The following is a 20,054-nucleotide window of genomic DNA, read 5'->3' on the forward strand; positions in this document are numbered from 1 at the left end:
ACATCAGAGGAAAGGGAGGTGGTAGGGCTCCCAGAGACTGGGAGAGAGTCAGCAGCTAAAGCAGGGACAAGGAGGGGGAGCGAGGGGTCTCTGGAGGAGGATCTCAGTAATGCTGAGAGAGACGCAGCAGCCCAGGCAGGAAACAGCAGGGGAGAGAAAGGGGTGAGAGACACTTCCAGCGAAAATAGCGGGGAGGTGTCAGAAGCAACTGCAGGGAGACCCATGCTTCGCCGGAAGCTGCCACGTCGTGAGTCCAGGAGACGCGTTTCCGTTAAGGAACTTCTTTGCTGGAAGCGCTTCCGCAGGCAGCCACTGTCAGACTCTACTAGTGACTAGAGCAGACATGTCTGAGGAGCTCTGTCACACACAGAGGTTTGTGGGGCCGCACAAACTCTGAGGGGGCACAATTTTAAGCACAAGCAGCTAATCATCCCCTCACAGCAGTCTGACAGTCTTTGTACGCTGCCTGTGCAGGAGAAAGCATCATGAGCAACCCAGCCGGAACCGGAGAGGCAGGGGTTGGAGCTGGTCCAAGCTTGGAAGAAAGGTATCAAGCTCTGGAGGTCCAACTTGCGCTGCAGACGGCGAGGCTCGAGGAGAGAAGGGCTCAGGATGCTGACAAAAAGGGGAGAACCACTCAGTTCCCCAGAAAGGTACCAGGATTGGTGCAGAAGTTTGGGGGGGACCCCAAGGATTACCATGCCTTTAGGACTGAGATGCAATATGCCCTGAATGTGCAGTTTGATGAGTTCCCTGATGAGGAATCGCGAGTTGCTTTCGTAATTGGGCATCTTGAGAAGGGGGCGCGGGACTGGGTTCGACCCCTGATGGCAACGCACAACGATATCCTAAAGGACACTATGAAATTCTTTCGTGCAATGGATATCATGTTTTCCAGCGATATTGAGGAAGGGGTGGTGCGCAGACAGCTAATGGCTTGCAAGCAGGGAAGCAGATCTGTCCGTGAGTACTGGACTGAATTTACCATGCTGATTCACAGATTGGGGTGGGATTTATCGGCAGCACCCATTCAGATGCTATTTGAAGAAGGTCTTTCTTCAGCTGTGAAAGACGAGCTGGCCAGGAGCCCCAGGGCGGTGTCTATGGATCAGCTGACCAAATCTGCGCTGACCATTGGAGCGCGCCAGGAGGCAAGAGCCTTGGAGAGGCGGGAAGGGAGAGGGGAACGTTGGAAGGAGTTACGCATTCCAGACATTCCTGAGCCAGCTTTCCCGCCGGCAGAGCCGATGGAAATCGGAACAGCCCGCGCGCGCGCAGTTTCAAAGCCCAGTGAGGGGGCGAAGAAGGAGGGAAAGGGAGCCCGGAAATGCTATCTCTGCCAACAGCCAGGCCACTTTGCCAGAGTCTGCCCCCAGAGGAAGGAATGGCAAGGGATGGTGGGAGCAGTTGAGGGGGGAGAGCAGGGAGAAACGGAGCAGGTAAAAGCCAACGCCTGGTTGCCAACGTCAGGGCACTGCAGCCAGGCCAAAGAGCAGTGAAAGTGCCCGTGCCAGAAGCTCCTCGACCTGCTCTAGTGATTGAAGTGTCGCTAGAGCTGCAAAATGGACACCCCCTAAAAATAAAGGCGCTGTTGGACTCAGGCAGCTCCTGCAATTTTATGAGCAAGGAGTTTGCTGCTGAACATCAGATACAGACTATCCCTTTAAGCAACCCCCTGCAGGTGACCACGATCGATGGCAGGGAACTGTTGGGAGGAGGAGTTAGCTTGCAGACCGTCCCAATGATAATGAGGGTGGCAAGGCACACAGAACTGATAGCGTTTAATGTGGCCACCTTGGGAGGCGCTCCCATTATTTTGGGAATGAGCTGGCTAGCCTTACATGATCCGCTGGTGGGCTGGCATCAAAGAGTGGTTTCCTTCGGTTCAGCACATTGCTTAGAACACTGCAGGGGGGAAAAGGGGTCCGCAGGGGCCCAAGCCACCCTAGCAGGGACTGAGGGAATGGGGAAGGGGAAGGTGCCACCACAGTATGCTGATCTCAGCGACGTGTTCAGCGAGAAGGAAGCTGACCAACTACCCCCGCATAGGCCCTTTGATTGCCAGATCAATTTACTCCCTGGAGCACAGCTTCCTGTAGGCAAGTTGTATGCCATGTCAGACAGGGAAATGCAGGAGTTGCGAGCGTTCATTGACAAGAACCTGAAGAGAGGCTTCATCAGAGAGTCCAAGGCAGCGGGGGGTAGCCCAGTGTTTTTTGTGGATAAAAAAAACACGGACAAGCCGAGGCTGGTATGTGACTTTCGGCGCCTAAATGCAGTGACAGAGCCGGCGGCTTTTCCTATGCCCAGGATTGATGATATTTTGACCAGGGTGCGAAAAGGAAAGATTTTTACAAAGCTGGACCTAAGGGGGGCGTACAACCTGATACGTATAAGGAAAGGGGATGAATGGAAGACCACCATGTTCACCCCTTTGGGGGCATTTGAATACCTCGTTATGCCTTTTGGATTACAAACAGGCTCTGCGTGTTTTCAAGCCTTCATGAACCACGTACTGGGGCCTTTGCTCTACAAGAATTGCGTGGCCTTCTTAGATGACGTGTTGGTGTATTCGGAGAATGAGGAGCAACATGTGAGAGACGTCAGAGAAGTGTTGAGCAGGCTGCAAGCCAACAGACTGTGGGTGAAACTGGAGAAGTGTCAGTTTCATACCAAGGAGGTGGAATTCCTGGGGTACCGCTTGTCAGACAAGGGGTTGGCCATGGACCCCGGCAAGGTTCAAGCGGTGCTGGAATGGAAAACACCCAAGACCAAGAAGGATGTGCAGAGGTTCCTAGGGTTTGGAAACTTTTATCGTAAGTTCATCCGAAACTTCGCCCACCTGACGGCGCCCATCACGGACTGTCTCAGCAGTAAAAAGAAGTTTGTTTGGACGGGGGAGGCGGAGCGAGCGTTTGAGGAACTGAAAAGGGCCTTCGCCTCTGATGAACAACTTCTACATGTGGATTTACAAAAAAAGCTGAGGGTCGAAACAGACGCTTCTGACAGAGCCATAGGGGCGGTGCTTCTTCTGCAGCCGGGGAAGGAGGGGTCAGAGTGGCGACCGTGTGCCTTCTTTTCGCGAAAGCTGAACAAATCTGAGAGGAACTACACGGTGTACGACCGGGAACTTCTTGCGATTCATGAGGCCTTCCGGAGATGGAGGCACCTGCTAATTGGTGCACAACAGAAGGTGCAAGTGTGCACGGACCATAAGAATCTAGAGTATTGGAGAACTGCGCGAGTGCTCAACCAACGGCAGTTGAGATGGGCCCAGGAGTTCTCCAAATTTAACTTTGAGATTTGTTACGTACCAGGCCCGGAGAACGTTAGGGCGGACGCTCTCTCACGCAAACCTGAATATTTGGAGGGAGAGGGTGCACCCGAAGAGACCCATGTCATTCCCGAGGACCGCTGGGTGTGTGGGGCGGCATTGGTGGGGCAAAGGGAACTGGTAGAGGGAACGGTGCAGGATGAATACGCCCAGGACAAACTCAGGGGTCTCAGGAGGGAGGGAGACAAACCCGGGGGTTTTGAGGAGAGAAATGGGGCGTTGTACTACAAGGGAGCGTTATACATACCTGAAGGGGAATTGAGGGAAAAGGTACTCAAGCAACTGCACGATAGCCCCACAGCAGGGCATTTTGGGCAACACAAAACCATGTGGCTGGTTACCAGGGAATTCTGGTGGCCCAAGGTCAGGGAAGATGTGCGGGAATATGTGAGAGGGTGTGACCGATGCCAACGAGCCAAGGGGGAGAGGCGGGCACCGGCAGGTTTATTAGAACCACTACCCACGCCGGAAAGGCCATGGGAGGCAGTGGCAATAGATTTCATGACTGATCTGCCCAGGTCCAAAGGGAAAACAGCCATCATGGTTGTGGTAGACCTGTTAACCAAGATGGCCCACTTTATAGCCTGCTCACATGCGGTCACAGCGGAAGAAACCGCTAAATTGTTTGTGGAAAATGTGTTTAGGCTGCATGGCGCCCCCTTGAGGGTGGTTTCTGACCGAGGGAAACAATTTACTTCCAGGTTCTGGAGGAAGCTCATGAGCTTATTGCATGTAGAGGTGAATTTCTCTACTGCCCGTCATCCAGAAACCAACGGGCAGGCGGAAAGAGCTAATGGTGTCCTCCAGCAATATTTGAGGTGTTATGTGAATGACAGAGAGAATGATTGGGTGGAGAAGCTGGCGTTGGCAGAATTTGCCTACAACAATGCAGAGAACGTGTCCACGGGGATGAGCCCTTTTTTGGCTAATCACGGGTGTCATCCCCGAGCCTTCCCAGGGGGGGAAGGGGAGAACTGGAGCGTTCCAGCCGCAGAACAGTTCGTTGAAGAAATGGAAGCGATCCATCGCCAGCTCCAACTTAATTTAAACAGGGCGAAGGAGGAATATAAGAGGCAGGCAGACAAAACCAGAAGGGAAGGGGAAAGCATTAGGGTGGGGGACCAGGTGTGGCTGTCCACCCAAGGGTTACCATTTAAAGGAGGTTGTAAGAAGTTAAGACCCAAAAGACTGGGCCCATTTGAAGTCACGCAACAGGTCAACCCAGTGGCTTTCAGACTCCGGTTACCGAACCACATGAAGTTGCACCCAGTGTTCCACAGGTCGTTGCTGTCACCGTATATAGGGGACAGAGAGGGGAGGGTCAATAGGGGACCAGCTATGGAGGAAAAAGAACACAGCTACCATCTAGCGGAGATTCTCGATTCCAGGTGGAAGGGAGAGCAAGTAGAGTATTTGGTAATGTGGGAAGGGGAGCCGGAGTCGGAAAACACCTGGGTCAGGGCAGAGGATGTAGATGACGAGGTTTTGATTGAAACTTTTCATCAGAGATTCCCTCGTAAACCCCAGCCAGTGGCGAGGTTCCGGAGGGAATACTTCGCCACCACCGACGAAGAAGAAGAGTTGGAGGGGTTCTCTGATTCCGAGGTGGAGGAGGATTCAGCGAGTCGGAACGAAGACCGATGGAGGGAAATGTTCGAGACGTCTGAAGATGAAGAGGATTCTTTTCGGGGTTTCAGCTCCTCACCGCCCAGAGGAGAGAGTAGGGGCGGGGGAGAAGGGGGCCCTGGAGGGGAGGTGGATGTCAGGGAACTGACATCAGAGGAAAGGGAGGTGGTAGGGCTCCCAGAGACTGGGAGAGAGTCAGCAGCTAAAGCAGGGACAAGGAGGGGGAGCGAGGGGTCTCTGGAGGAGGATCTCAGTAATGCTGAGAGAGACGCAGCAGCCCAGGCAGGAAACAGCAGGGGAGAGAAAGGGGTGAGAGACACTTCCAGCGAAAATAGCGGGGAGGTGTCAGAAGCAACTGCAGGGAGACCCATGCTTCGCCGGAAGCTGCCACGTCGTGAGTCCAGGAGACGCGTTTCCGTTAAGGAACTTCTTTGCTGGAAGCGCTTCCGCAGGCAGCCACTGTCAGACTCTACTAGTGACTAGAGCAGACATGTCTGAGGAGCTCTGTCACACACAGAGGTTTGTGGGGCCGCACAAACTCTGAAGGGGCACAATTTTAAGCACAAGCAGCTAATCATCCCCTGACATATATATATATATATATATATTATTAGGTTTTATCGATAGAAAAGTTTAGAAAAGAACAAAAGCAAAACAGATACAAAATACAAAAATACAAACATTAAACACAAAAAAGAAAAAAGGAAAAAACACATATAAAAGAAAAACAAAATTTCCCTCTTTCTTAATCTCTCCACTTTAGTTAACTTATTTTCCTGACTTCCTCACGTCTCCCATTTTTGTACCCCTTTTTAGATTTGGTTCAGCAAATTCATATCCTATTAGTTTATCTATTATTAATCCCCTCTTACTTTTTGCCTTATTGCTAGAACCCCTTCAATTCATTTCAATGTCATCAGCATTCAAAAATTTTACAGTGTTTCTGCAAATAAATTTTAAATTTCCTCCAATCTTCTTCCACCGACTCTTCTCCCTGGTCTCGGATTCTGCCAATCATTTCCATTTGTTCATCCTGGTACGGGAAGTACTTGCCAGAAACATAAGAGCAGATAAAGAGATCACAGGTGTAAAAACTGGGGAAAGTGAGTTTAAACTAAAAGCATATGCAGATGACTTAGTGATAACAGTAGAAGATCCAAAAACCTCAATCCCTAAAGTGTTAGAAAAGATTCAGAAGTGGCAGGGTTTAAATTAAATAGGAATAAAAGGAAACTACTAGTTAAAATTTGAAAAAAGGACACCTGCACCTCTGCTGCTGGTCTGCACACGCCCTTGGAAAAGCCGAGGCGGCGGAAGCATGCCAGCGTCAGACTTCTTGGCTCTGAGCCACCTTTCCTGGCATGCCCTTGGCCATGTCCCCCACTGCTGCAATCCAGTAGGCCAGGACGGGGAGCCTTTCGCCCTGCGGATGAGAAGCAAATAGAATCAGAGAACTGTTGAGCTGGAAGGGAACCCAAGGGCCATCTAGCCTGACCCAGTGCAACGCAGGAATTGTCGGAAAAGAACCCCCGACAGACAGCCATCCACCCATGACAGAGAGTCCACTTCAACGCCCGACAGCTCTTACCTTCAAATGTTCTTCCCAATCTTTAGTTGGAATCTCCCATCTTGCAATTTGAATTCATTGGTTCTGGTCCTGCCCTCCAGAGCAGGAGAAAACAAGCTTGTCCTGTGACCTTCAGATCACCTCTCAGCCTCTTCTTCTCCAGGAGAACAAAAGGCCATCATAGTGCATAAAGTTTATCCATTTTTCTGTTTATCACTTTAAAACGAGTGTTATTTTCTCAGTGATGGCCATTCGCCAAACGTTGTTGGGCCATAAATCTGGGGGTGGGTCCTTTAAGACCTTCCAGGTTTGAGCTAAAGAGAGACGAGTCTTTGAAGAGGTACAGTGGTACCTCATGTTAAGAACTTAATTCGTTCTGGAGGTCCGTTCTTAACCTGAAACTGTTCTTAACCTGAAGCACCACTTTAGCTCATGGGGCCTCCCGCTGCTGCCGCGCGATTTTTGTTCTCATCCTGAAGCAAAGTTCTTAACCCGAGGTACTATTTCTGGGCTAGCGGAGTCTGTGACCTGAAGCATCTGTAACCCAAGGTACCACTGTATAATAAACAAGAATGGAGGGAGAAATGCAGGAGCTCCCAAATTATTTTGAATATTTCTGAGGATACCAGTCCCCAAAGTGTCTGTATTAGCAGGCAGCCCCACCATGAGAGGTAATACGTTCCCTTAGTACCTGTTTCTTAGCATCCACCCAAAGCTTACCCTGTCTTTTACTGAGCATTATGATTTTTTGTGGAAAGGGCACACAAGGCGAATATGTCCTGCCTTCATCCCGATTTGCTCACAGTGTGTTTAGGCAGCTTCCTCTTAGTCATTCATTCGCTCCACACTTTTTAGGGCATTTCCCTGCCACTCTCTATTCCGCAAAATGCCCTGTTCTTTTTACCAAGCGGATTTGTTGCATCCACTTGAAACGCGCAAACCTAAAGTTCTGCTGTGCACTTGAATCCCTCCTGCAAAGGACTGACAGATTGGGGGCGCCCTGAGTGTTTTGCTGCTTGCCGGGAGGTCAGGTATGCCAACTCTAGGGGGCGGAGGTGTCTTCTGCCCCCTTAATATTTGGCTGGCGGAACATTGCAGAAGGCTGCACCAGGCTGCGTAGTGCCGGGAGACATGTGATGTTGTGACACACTTGCGTCACACATAGATGATGCGCAACATCCCCCAGGCATCACGTGTTCAGTGTGGATTGGGGCCATGCAGTGAGGCCCTTTCAGGGCTACCGTGCCTCCTCCTGGGTGCAGTGAAAAATGGTTTTCATTCTTAGATGAGAAATAGCAATGTTTCACTATAAACAAAACAAAACATAGTGGAAAGCAGTAATTCACCCCTGCTACAGAAACAGGGGCTAATGGATGATGCGAGGGACCAATAAGCTATTCATCTTTCATGCTGTTGCCACCCAACAAAAGGGGCAGAAGCTGCAAATGGGAAGCTTTTAACTAACATTGCAAGGGGCCTTCGCTGGATGGGCATGGGCTTTGATGAACATTATAGGAAGCACAGCAGGGACAGGTATTGCAGTACAAGATAGCCCTACATGAAGTTACATGTTCAACTACCATTCTAATTCTGCTCGGGTGAGTAATCTCTGTGGAGTAAAACGCCCCCTGCGCATGATCATCTACATGGCAGCTCTCTCAACACCAAAGACAAAAGTGAGAGATCAAAGAGCTGCCTTCCCTATCAGAAAGGCGAGGTTGATCTTCACAGCTGTCTTACCACATCACCATCTCTTGCCTGCAAGATCTACGAAGCGGACGGCATCTCTCGCCCAGGATCTATTTATACCTCCTTCTCTGTTTCGCAAGGAGCCCACCTTTGGGGAGGTCATGGGCCTTCCAATAATGTACCTGCCCTGCAAGGCAGATGACATTCTGCGTGGCTGGTCTTGTTGCTCCTGGTGCGGAATGGCAACCCGTGGGGGGCGGGGGGAGGAAGGAAAGGGGGTCACTGCCGGTTGCCTCAAGCGGACCGGAATAGATGTGGTGTGAGCCGGAGGATCTGCCTGCAGAGCTCTGGATTATTTAAAGAGAGACGCGTTGACTTGCACACTGTCAGGCAGGCTCCGGGGATGCTAGATCCTTTGCGCCCCACGAGCCCCTTTCCTCCGTCCCCCCAGGGAACTTGCTTCTACCTCTCCTGCCTGCCAGGTTTTGCCGCAGAGCTCTCCCCGGCTGCTGCTGCCGCCTTGCTCTTCTTCCATGGCTGATCTCCACTGTCCTCCTCTGTCCGCCCCAAGTGCCCGGCTCAGGTGAGCAAGGACCCTCCCCGGGCTCTCACTCCCATCTGGGGCAAGGCAGGGGATGGCACTCTTCAAGGACCACATCTTCCCAGCCCTGTCCCTCTGCCAGTCCATCATCTTTTTCTTCTGCAAGGGGATGATTGAAGGGTTGGTGATCCTCCTCTTCCTGTGGCTGCTCGTCCAGGTCCTGCTAGACAAACACCAGCATGGTGAGTATGCCCTCCTCCTCCTCCATCCTCACCCCCTCCCCGAAGCATCATGGGAACTATAGTTTCCTAAGGAGATTGTAATAAAAAGGTAAAGGGACCCCTGACCATTAGGTCCAGTCGTGCCCGACTCTGGGGTTGCGGCGCTCGTTTCGCTTTATTGGCCGAGGGAGCCAGCGTACAGGTTCTGGGTCATGTGGCCAGCATGACTAAGCCGCTTCTGGCAAACCAGAGCAGCGCACGGAAACTGTAGCACTGTGAGAATAGGGGTATCCTGTGGGTTAAACCACAGAGTCTAGGACTTGCCAATCAGAAGCTTGGCGGTTCAAATCTCCACGGCGGGGTGAGCTCCCGTTGCTCGGTCCCTGCTCCTGCCAGCCTAGCAGTTCGAAAGCACATCAAGTGCAAGTAGATAAATAGGTACCACTCCGGCAGGAAGGTAAACGGCGTTTCCGTGTGCTGTTCTGGTTCACTAGAAGCGGCTTAGTCATGCTGGCCACATCTCCCTCAGCCAGTAAAGCGAGATGGGCACTGCAACCCCAGAGTCGTTCATGACTGGACCTAATGGTCAGGGGTCCCTTTATCTTTTAACAGCTCTCAGCACCTTCAACAAACTACGGTTCCCAGGATTCTTTGGCAGAAGCCATGGCTGCTAACGTGGCACATAAGTGCCTTTTAAGCCTGTGGGGTGGGCATTCTGTTGATGATTATCCTTTGTATGGGTGAATCTGGAGCAATAGCATTTTGCAGGAGGGATTTGTGTCTTAGCTTTGTGCGTTGAAAGGGCACTCTGGCCTTGGGCAGTTTGGAAAGTGATGGGAAGATGCATTGCAAAATGTGTGGGATGAACAAGTGACTAATGGAGAGACCACCCTGCAAGCACATCAGGGTGAGCAGTCATTGTCATATAACCACCCTGTAAACAACAACAACAACAACAACAATTTATTATTTATACCCCGCCCATCTGGCTGGGCCTCCCCAGCCACTCTGGGCGGCTTCCAAAAGAATATTAAAATACTATAATACATCAAACATTAAAAGCTTCCCGAAACAGGGCTGCCTTCAGATGTCTTCTAAAAGCCTGGTAGTTGTTGTTCTCTTTGACATCTGGTGGGAGGATGTTCCACAGGGAAGGCGCCACTACCGAGAAGGCCCTCTGCCTGGTTCCCTGTAACTTGGCTTCTCGCAGTGAGGGAACCGCCAGAAGGCCCTCGGTGCTGGACCTCAGTGTCCGGGTAGAACAATGGGGGTGGAGACGCTCCTTCAAATATACTGGACCAAGGCCGTTTAGGGCTTTAAAGGTCAGCACCAACACTTTGAATTGTGCTCGGAAACGTACTGGGAGCCAATGTAGGTCTTTCAAGACCGGTGTTATGTGGTCTCTGCGGCCGCTCCCAGTCACCAGTCTAAACAAATTAGAATCAATGCTCAGTAAAAAAATGGACACGGTCCAATCTTTAGCCGCAGCACCCTGTGCCAACTACTGTCCTCAGGGTTCTTTGGGTTTCCATGGCTCCTCAAAGATATTGCTTCAAGGGTATAAGGTAGATAAGGCCCCAGATGGGTCCGTCCCAGAGTTCCCTAGGAAGAGGGCTGGACTGTTAAGCCACTTTGGGACTTGCACCTCTGTGAGGGGGGCGGAGAGAGGGGCCTGCCTGCTACTCTCAGCACCCTTAACAAACTACCAGATTCCTTGGTGGAAGTCATAGCTGTTTGTTTGCTTTGTCAAGGATACCATACTGTTTCCAAAGTATAGGGCAGATGGGGCCTGTTGCTACTACATCACATTGTTGGCATTAGGATATTTGATTCCCGCGTTGCAGGGGGTTGGACTAGATGACCCTTGGGTTCCCTTCCTGTCCTACCATTCTATGATTTTACGGTATCTGGTTCTATTTCCCATCCCTTTTCAGGGAGCAGGAAAGCATTAAAAAGTCTGCTGTGGGTCATATGCTCTAAAAATCAAAGGCAGCCTTCTAACACAGATCTCCAGGTGTTGTGAGGCTTCCAGCTGCCATTAACCTCAACCAGCGTGCCCAGTGCTCAGGGCTGATGAGAGCTAGACAGTCCGGCAACATCCTGGGGGCCACAGTCTGCAAACAGGAGCAGCAGCAGCCACTATTTATCGGTGTTCTCTGGATTGATTTCTGTTCTGGACGTTGAGACGAAGAAAGGAACATGGGCAAGTTCCTGCACTGCCGGGGGTTGAGTGGGATCCCTTGGGATCCTTTCCAGCCCTAAAATTATTTCCCCGTTTTTGTTAGAGGTGGAGGGGATTGGCGCAAGGCTAGAGCGCATGCTTCGCATGTAGAAGGCCCTGGGCCGATAGAGGTGGAGGGGATTGGCCCAGGGCCTTCTACATGCAAAGCATGCACTCTAGCCTTGCGCTGCAGCCCTCCCTCCTCCCATCTCACGGGATGATGCAACATTGTCTCTCTCACACACACACACATTCTGGGGTGAGCTGCCAACTGACCTGGAAGCCAAGCACAGATTGAGTGCTTTGCAAAGGGCTGTTTGACTAGGCAAGGGCCTCTTAGCTCCACAACAGCCCTGCGTCAGCAAAACTGCAGGCCTGATAAGCAGAGCTTTTCTTTCCCTGGGGTTTATCTGGTTTGAGGAGAGTCTGGCTTTATTTTAGCTCCTGAGCAAACATGTCGAACTGATGTCATCAGGCCAGAGCTGCTCTGCAGGCGTCTTTTGGAGAGAGTGGGAGTCGGGATGGGGTCCTTTCCCTGCCTTCTCTACTCTCCTTTTGAGCTGCCCATCTTGCCCTTCTGAGCCTTAGTGGTAGTTGTTGTTGCCAATCTGCTCCAGCTGTTGTGAGCAGAGATGGGGAGGAATCCAGTTCACACTTAAAGGAGATACTACCTAATCCACACATTCCAAAGCTGCCGATAGTGATAGTGCAATGTCATTATACAGATCTATGATGCGGCTATGGGACGTGGGTGGTGCTGTGGTCTAAACCACTGAGCCTAGGGCTTGCCGATCGGAAGGTTGGCGGTTTGAATCCCTGCGATGGGGTGAGCTCCCGTGCAAGTAGATAAATAGGTACCACTCCGGCAGAAAGGTAAACAGTGTTTCCATGGGCTGCTCTGGTTCGCCAGAAGCGGCTTAGTCATGCTGGCCATATGACCCGGAAGCTGTCTGCGGACAAACACCAGCTCCCTTGGCCAGTAAAGCGAGATGAGCGCTGTAACCCCTGAGTCGTCCGCAACTGGACTTAACTGTCAGAGCTTTACCTTTATGGTGCGGCTGCATTTGGAATGTGCATGTTAGGCAAAACCGCATACAGATTGCATAATAATTTTCAAGGTGTCTTGTTATACTTCAAAAACCTGCAACTTTATGTGGACATGTGAACAGAACTTACAAATGAAAACAAAAAAGCAAAACCGAGCAAAACCCAAATGGACATGTTTGGCCATCCCTACTTGTGAGTGGAGAAGTGAGGACATAGATGGAGGTCCAGTGGTGGTGCAGAGATTACAGTGTTAGACTAGCACCTGGGAGACCAGGGTTCCAAAGCAGGGAGAACCAGGTAAGCCAACTTGAGCTACTTGCAGAAAAAGGTGGGGGTATAAATGCAGTTGTCAGGGGTTCAGGAGCAGAGGTGAGGGCAAGGGAGGAAACAGAGAGCGAGGGGGAGGAGGCAGAAGAAAGGATGAGTGACGACGACGACCCGAGATCTCCGAGTCTGTCCAGTGAATCAGAAGATTCACAAAGAGGAGCACCAGTGGCAAGGGCAAGGGGGGAGACTAGGGGGACACCCCAGGAAGAAAGAGCCAGAGGGGACTCAGAGGGGAGCAGTTGGAGATCGGGACCTACGTCACCGCCAGAGAGTAGGGAAGAGGAAGAGCGCCTGGGAACTAGCGCTGGCAGCTCACAACAGGAGGGAGGGCACGAGTCAGGAGTGGCCACACCTTCATCGGGGAGCGAAGTGACGGTTAGACGGAAAGTGGAAGGTTGGGCGCGCGCGCCAAGTTCAAATGCACAGGAAGGTGGCGCAGTAGGCAGCCCGGAAAGAGAGCCAGGTCCTAAAGCCCGGCGCAAGGAGACAGGGGAGTCAGGGGGGTCAGCGTCAGAAGAATCCCGGAAGGGAGAGACCCAGGGGGGCAGAGGGACCCAGAGGAGAACTGTCAGGCGGAAAAGGTGGAGCAGGGCTAGGATATTAAGTTGGTGCGCAAGGGGCGGAGACTCAGAAGGAGCTTCGCCGACCTAAGCATAAGGCGTAGGGTTGCACGCAGCAGCTCAAGAATGGAGACTGTAACTCAATAAAGACTTTTAATCAACAACCGCTGGCTAGCGTGATCCTCTGTGAGCTAGGATCTGGAAGTAACCCTGACAGCAGTAAATAAATTAAATAGATGATGAGCCCTCCCCTGAAACTGGGACTTGCCCCCTTGAAGCTCTGTTGCTTTCCCCACAATATGACCCTCTTCTGCAAACAGAAAGAAAATTCGGACTTAACATTCGGAGTAACTTTCAGGTGGTAAGACTCCCTCGGAAAGGAATGCACACTCATTCCCTGGGGACTTTTAAGCAGCGGTTGGATGGCTATCTGTCAGGGATGCTTCAGCTTAGATCTGATTCTTGCATTGCAGGGGGTTGGACTAGATGACCCTCGGGGTCCCTTACAACTCTAGATTCTATGATTCTCCTCCTCTCCTCTGCTCAGTGCACTTACAGGTATTCCTGGGCGTCGGGCTGAGCCTGCTCTGCTTCTGCCTGCTCCTCGGCTGCGCGATTTGCTGGCACCGGCGGAGGTCGCGGCGCCCGGATTGCGGCGAGGCGCAGGCGTCGGGCCGCCCCCTGGTGGATCTGGGCCCCGCTCTGCCCTCTCCGACGACGGCGGTGCCCATCCAGCAACAGTATGCCCAGCTGGCGGGGCAGCTTCTGGAGAGCTTGCCTGCTGCAGCTGCTCGTGCGCCGGCCTCGCCCGACGGCAGCCCCCCGACGCCCCTCCTGCGCGGCCGCGCCTCCCTGCCCAGCCTCGTCGTCCCGCCAGGGCTGAGCGCGCCGCCCGCCCAGCGCCCTCGGGGCCCGCAGCGCCGGAGCACCATTGCCGCGGGAGACAGCAGCCCCCTCGTCGTGCGCCCCGTCGCGGGGCTCCTGCCCGCCGCCGCCCAGGCCAAGCCGCGACCTCGCCTGCACTTCGCCGTCGGCTACTCTCCTCCGGAGGCCACGCTCACGGTGAACGTCGTCGGCGTCGCCCACTTGCCCGGGGGCCTCGGCGCCAGCCGCAGCTGCTACGTCGAGGCGCGCCTGCTGCCGGGCTCCGCGGAGCCGCAGCGCACCGCCCGGCGCCGGAGGAGCCTCCACCCGGAGTTCCACCAGCAGCTCCGCTTCCCCGGCTGCGCCCGCCAAGAGCTGCCGGGCCTGACGCTGCGCCTCGCTGTGTACGCCAGGGCTTTCGCCCGTCGGAAGGACGCCTTCGTGGGCGAGGTGCTGTTCCCCTGCGCCCAGGTGGCCGGCGAGCAGGGCGCCTCGCCCTCGGCGCTCGCCCAGGAGCTGTCGCTCACGAAGGTGAGGCTCGCGTCGCCCAGAGGCCAGGGAGTCGTCGCCTCCCGCCCGGCGGGGACCCCCAATTCCCGCTCCGCCTGCGGACCTCTTGAGGGTCTTGGGGCAGCTATGGTAGTTCCCTAAAATTCAAATTGTAATATAAGAAATAAAAGGAGCAACAGAAAGGCAATTGAGAACCAGTCCCCAATATTCCGAGCCATGGGTGGGTCACCTGCAACCACAAATTCTCACATCCCGCTGGTCACCCATGGGGCACAGTTTGATAATAATAATAATTAATAATAGTAATAATTTATTTATACCCCGCCCATCTGGCTGGGCCTCCCCAGCCACTCTGGGCGGCTTCCAACAAAACACTAAAATACAATAACCTATTAAACATTAAAAGCTTCCCTAAACAGGGCTGCCTTCAGATGTCTTCTAAAAGTCTGATAGTTGTTGTTCTCTTTGACATCTGGTGGGAGGGCGTTCCACAGGGCGGATGCCACTACTGAGAAGGCCCTCTGCCTGGTTCCCTGTAGCTTTGCTTCTTGCAATGAGGGAACCACCAGAAGGCCCTCGGCGCTGGACCTCAGTGTCCAGGCAGAAACCCTGCATTGGATGGGTAAGGGCTGGTTTTATTTGTGTGCATGTGTGTCATGAGCATAGCCAGGATTTATTTCCAGGAGAGGGCAGAACCTCAGTTAGTTATGTATTTTGTAATGATTTACTTGATTTAGGGAGGGGCAGCTCCCCCCCCCCGTGGCTACGCCCATAGTGGGTGGGTGGGTGTTCCCTTTAGAGCAGGGTTAGGAAACTGGCCCTCCAGATGTTATTGGATTCCAACCCCTGTTGGCTGCTGCCCTGGGGGGTATGTGGGCCCCTGAAGGGCAGGCTCATGCAGTTTTATATAAGTGAAATACAGTGGTACCTCAGGTGTAAGTATTTAATTCGTTCCAGAGGTCTGTTCTTAACCTGAAACTGTTCTTAACCTGAAGCACCACTTTAGGTTATGGGGCCTCGTGCTGCTGCTGCGCCGCCGGAGCATGATTTCCGTTCTCATCCTGAAGCAAAGTTCTTAACCTGAAGCACTACTTCTGGGTTAGCAGAGTCTGTAACCTGAAGCGTCTGTAACTTGAAGCATATGTAATCTGAGGTATCACTGTAACTAAACAGCATTTTAAAGCCTTAGGCAAGTGACTTTGACATGCAGGCATCCCAACAAAGAGGCCGTAAGCAGCGCAAAGTGACCTGTGCAAAAACCACAGGAGGCGAGATTTGCTCTTGTTCTGGAACCCTGCTTCCTGGATTCCCATTGAGGCTTCTGGTTGGCCACTGCGCAAAGAGGATGCTGGACTCAATGGGCATCCACTGGCCTGATGCAGCAGTCTCTTCTTAGGTTCTTAAATCCATGTGAAATATAAAACTGGAGCTGGCTAACTCCTGTATGTGTTGTGTGTATTATCTATGCCATGACGTGTTCATTCTCTTCCCCTTCAGTGCCACAGTTCCCAGGACATTAGCTCCGCCTCTTGGCTCTCCCAGCCCAGGTCCCTGGGGCAGCTTTTCCTCCTGCTCCAGTATCAAGCTCTGGCCAATCGCATCAAAGTTCTGGTTCGCAAAGCAGAGAACCTGGGACGCGTCAGCCGGATGCTGGGAACACCAGGTAGGATGCAAGTACCAACGCATGTATAGGAACACACAAACATGGGGAGCTGCCTTCTGCTGAGCCAGACCATTGCTCCCTATATCTTAGTGTTGTCTACTCTGACTGGCAGCAGCTCTCCAGGGTTCAGGCAGGGAGTCCCTGCCAGACCTACCTGGAGGAGCCAGCGGGGATTGAACCTGGGACATTCTACATATAAAGCAGATGTTCTGCCACTGAGCTATGCCTTCCTCTGTGATCTCCACATGCAATAATTCTGTGTTTAAACTGGGATCTGGTGCAGGTAATGCTCAGTACCTTAACAGATTTAGGTACAGGACTCAGGACACAAATTTTCACAAAATTTGCATATTTTAATCTGTATGCATATACACACATTTTTTAAAAATCTGTGAGCAAATTAAGATGGGGATCTCTCAGACCCCGTCTGCATTATGCATTGAATGCATTAGGATACCACATTAAACACACATGGCTTCCCCCAAAGAATCCTGGGAACTGCAGTTTGTTGAGGGTGCTGAGAGTTGCTCGGAGATTCCTTTTCTGTACTTAACAGTACTACATTTCCCAGAGTTCTCCAGGAAGAGGGCAGGACTGTTAAGCCACTCTGGAAATTGCAGCTTGAAACTGCTTTCTTTGCAGAGTGGGAAATGCTAGCTTAGGGGAGCTTTTCTCCTTCCACAGAGGCTACCAAGGGGCTCCCTGGGGCTGATGATCAGGTGATGATCCATTATATGGAGCCTCCTGCAGGCCCTGCTCCTGATCAACAGATGGGCACTGAAAGCACATCTCCAAAGACGATGGCTGTAAATGCCAATCAGCAATTTTCTTTGAACTTTGACAGGTTATATCAGGTGGTGGCAGTTCTGTCCACCTATCAAAGTTGGGGGGGGGAGAGGAATCTCTCTCGTTTCCCTTCTTGCATAGAATGGTGGAATTTGAAGTGACTCCAAGGGTCACCATCTGTGCCTCTTCCAGCCGTCAGGCACAAACCTGTCCGTCTTGAGGAGCCCTGCATCTCCCATCCCTTGTCCTCTGCTTTTCCTCTTTCTAGACCACTACGTTCTGATCCACCTCTGCCACGACGGAAAGGTCATTGACACAAAGGAGACCAAGTCCATAGCGGGCTACAACCCCGTGTGGAATGCCCCGTTCCTCTTCAGCTTACCTGCCGGAGACATCCAGGAACAGCAGTTGTCCCTGGAGTTCACAGTCATGCAGGTAATGGATGGAAGATCTGAGCCAAAGTATGTTAGGGACGCGGGTGGCGCTGTGGGTTAAAGCACAGAGCCTAGGGCTTGCCGATCGGAAGGTCGGCGTTTCAAATCCCCGCGATGGGGTGAGCTCCCGTTGCTCGGTCCCTGCTCCTGCCAACAGTTCGAAAGCACCTCAGAGTGCAAGTAGATAAACAGGTACCGCTCCAGCGGGAAGGTAAACGGCGTTTCCGTGCTCTGCTCTGGTTTTGCCAGAAGCGGCTTAGTCATGCTGGCCACATGACCCGGAAGCTGTACACCAGCTTCCTCGGCCAATAAAGCGAGATGAGCGCCGCAACCCCAGAGTTGTCCACGACTGGACCTAATGGTCAGGGTCCCTTTACCTTCTCCTAGCCCAGGTGTCCTCAACCTCGGCCCTCCAGATGTATTTGGCCTACAACTCCCATTATCCCTAGCTAGCAGGACCAGTGGTCAGGGATGATGGGAATTGTAGTCTCAAAAACATCAGGAGGGCCGAGGTTGAGGAAGCCTGTCCTAGCCCATTGTGGGGCGGGGGAGAGGCAAGCAAAGTTAGAGCAGCTTGCATCCTGGGTTGGCCTGAAAGGTGCAGGCACACACCCTGGGCCCAAAGGCAACATACGATCTTGCGTGCTGAGCCCAGCCCACTCTGGATCCACACTTCTGGACTTGCTGAACAGTTGTACAAATGTAAAGATTTATTATTTATCTATTATTGTGATTTTTAAGTCCTCCCTTCACCCTAAGGTCCATGGGCAGGTCAAACATTGAAACACAATGTTAAAAACAGTTCCAAACAATTTACAGTCACCAAAATATTGGGGGTCCTAAAAATATGCTCTTTGAGTGTCAAAAGCTGGGGTCAAGAGGTATGTCTTAAGCCATTGAGTTGAGCTAAAGAGAAATGAGGTTTTAGAAATACAGTGTGGTTCAGTGGTTAGAGTATTAGAGTAGGACCTAGGAGAGACCAGGTTTCTAATCTCCACTCTGCCATGAAGCTCACTTACCCTCAGCCTAACCTACTTCACAGGGTTGTCGTAGGGATAAAAGGAGGAGGAGGAGAACCTAGTGAATCCTTTCTGCCCAAGGAGGAAACAAAACAATGCATCGATTCCTGCTTGTTGTTGTGCCAACTTACACAAGAGGGTGCACTTCCTCAAGAAGGAATTTGTAGGTGGAAAAGCTTGGGCTGAGATTTCCTATAGGCAGGAAAAACCCCTGAGGTGAATGGAAAGGCGCTGCCGTGCCCCTCTGCCCAACTTTGCTTGCCAGGGTCCTGTGGTGGCAGTGGCGGCTTCCAGGTTCTGGTGGGATCTGATGGGGTCTGGGGGATCTTGCAGGAACCTGGAGGTCGCTGCCGCTTTGTCCTTGCTTCTCTGGCAGCAGCGGGAGGGTGCATGGGAGGGGTGCCACCAGCAAGAGAGCCCTGCTGGAAGCCACAGTCAGTTCTCTTCACTCGTTCGGGGTGGGTGGGGGTGGCAGGGCTTGGATTCCACCTCCCGCGATGGCTGCCTCAGTCCGTCTCAGGATGGGCTGGCCCTGCTATAGGGCACCTCTGAGGTCCCCCACAACTATTCCTGACTCTGTTTGCCCCTCCATCTCGTCCCAGGCTCGACTCTACACCCGCAGCTGTGCTGTTGGCCGAGTGCTGATCGGTCCTGTGGCCCCTGAGATGGGGCAGGTCCACTGGAAGGAGATGTGCAGCCGAGGGAACATGGAATCTGCTCGCTGGCATGCCATTCAGTCAGAAGGCTTTCAGCTCTGGCCTTGAGATGCACATCCAGCGCTTCCTGCTGGGGAGTTGTCTGCGAGAAATGGCCTTCCTCTGCTATGGGAGGCCAGGGAAGGTTTGAGGGGAGCTTGGCATTGCGACACCTTTAAGGTACGCAGGACTGCAGGAAGTCCAGCTGGAGAAATCCAAGCCAGTTCCAAGTCCTCCCAAGGCAGGGACTTTTTGCCCAAAGAGAGGTGATGCTGCTCAGAGCCCTTTGGAAACCCTGGGGTTGAAAAGTCGACTGCAAGCTCTCCAGGACAGCCAAGGAAGGCAGAAAGAGCAGGTGGATCAAGCTTTCTTCCTCCATAATGCTCCCCACGTCCATCAGGCACGCTGACCTCAGATCTAAGATCCACTGCAGCAACAGCAGCTTCTGGGGCATTGCATTATCTGCATAACTTTTGGCTGCCAGCCATAACAAAAGAGAACTGGAAACTGCATCAGCAAAGCTGGATTTGGATGAATCATAGAATCATAGAGTTGGAAGAGACCACAAGGGCCATCGAGTCCAACCCCCTGCCAAGCAGGAAACACCATCAGAGCACTCCTGACATATGGTTGCCAAGCTTCTGCTTAAAGACCTCCAAAGGAGGAGACTCCACCACACTCCTTGGCAGCAAATTCCACTGTCAAACAGCTCTTACTGTCAGGAAGTTCTTCCTAATGTTTAGGTGGAATCTTCTTTCTTGTAGTTTGGATCCATTGCTCCGTGTCCACTTTTCTGGAGCAGCAGAAAACAACCTTTCTCCCTCCTCTATGTGACAGAAACAGGAGCCTGTGCAAGAGAGTGCCCATACAGTCTACATTTAATAATCATTTTTTATTATTTGTACCATGCACATCTGATTGGGTTGCCCCAGCCATTCTGGGTGGCTTCC

The 20,054-nt window shown here is 52.3% G+C and overlaps 1 protein-coding gene across 1 annotated transcript in view; it reads left to right on the top strand.

The window, feature by feature from the left end:
- LOC309540508 (synaptotagmin-5-like) overlaps window positions 1-19,218 on the top strand; it is a 29,089-nt gene extending 9,871 nt beyond the window's left edge. Inside the window, exons 2-5 of the mRNA XM_082237440.1 lie at window positions 13,681-14,528; window positions 16,005-16,170; window positions 17,225-17,391; window positions 19,012-19,218. Of these exons, the coding sequence (XP_082093566.1) occupies window positions 13,681-14,528; window positions 16,005-16,170; window positions 17,225-17,391; window positions 19,012-19,173 (1,343 nt within the window). The 3' untranslated portion in view covers window positions 19,174-19,218. The remainder of the gene's footprint in view (window positions 1-13,680; window positions 14,529-16,004; window positions 16,171-17,224; window positions 17,392-19,011) is intronic.
- The last annotated feature ends 836 nt before the right edge of the window (window positions 19,219-20,054 follow it).

Source organism: Podarcis vaucheri (assembly GCF_965113315.1).
Source record: "Podarcis vaucheri genome assembly, chromosome: 9".
Classification (NCBI taxonomy): Eukaryota; Metazoa; Chordata; class Lepidosauria; order Squamata; family Lacertidae; genus Podarcis; species Podarcis vaucheri.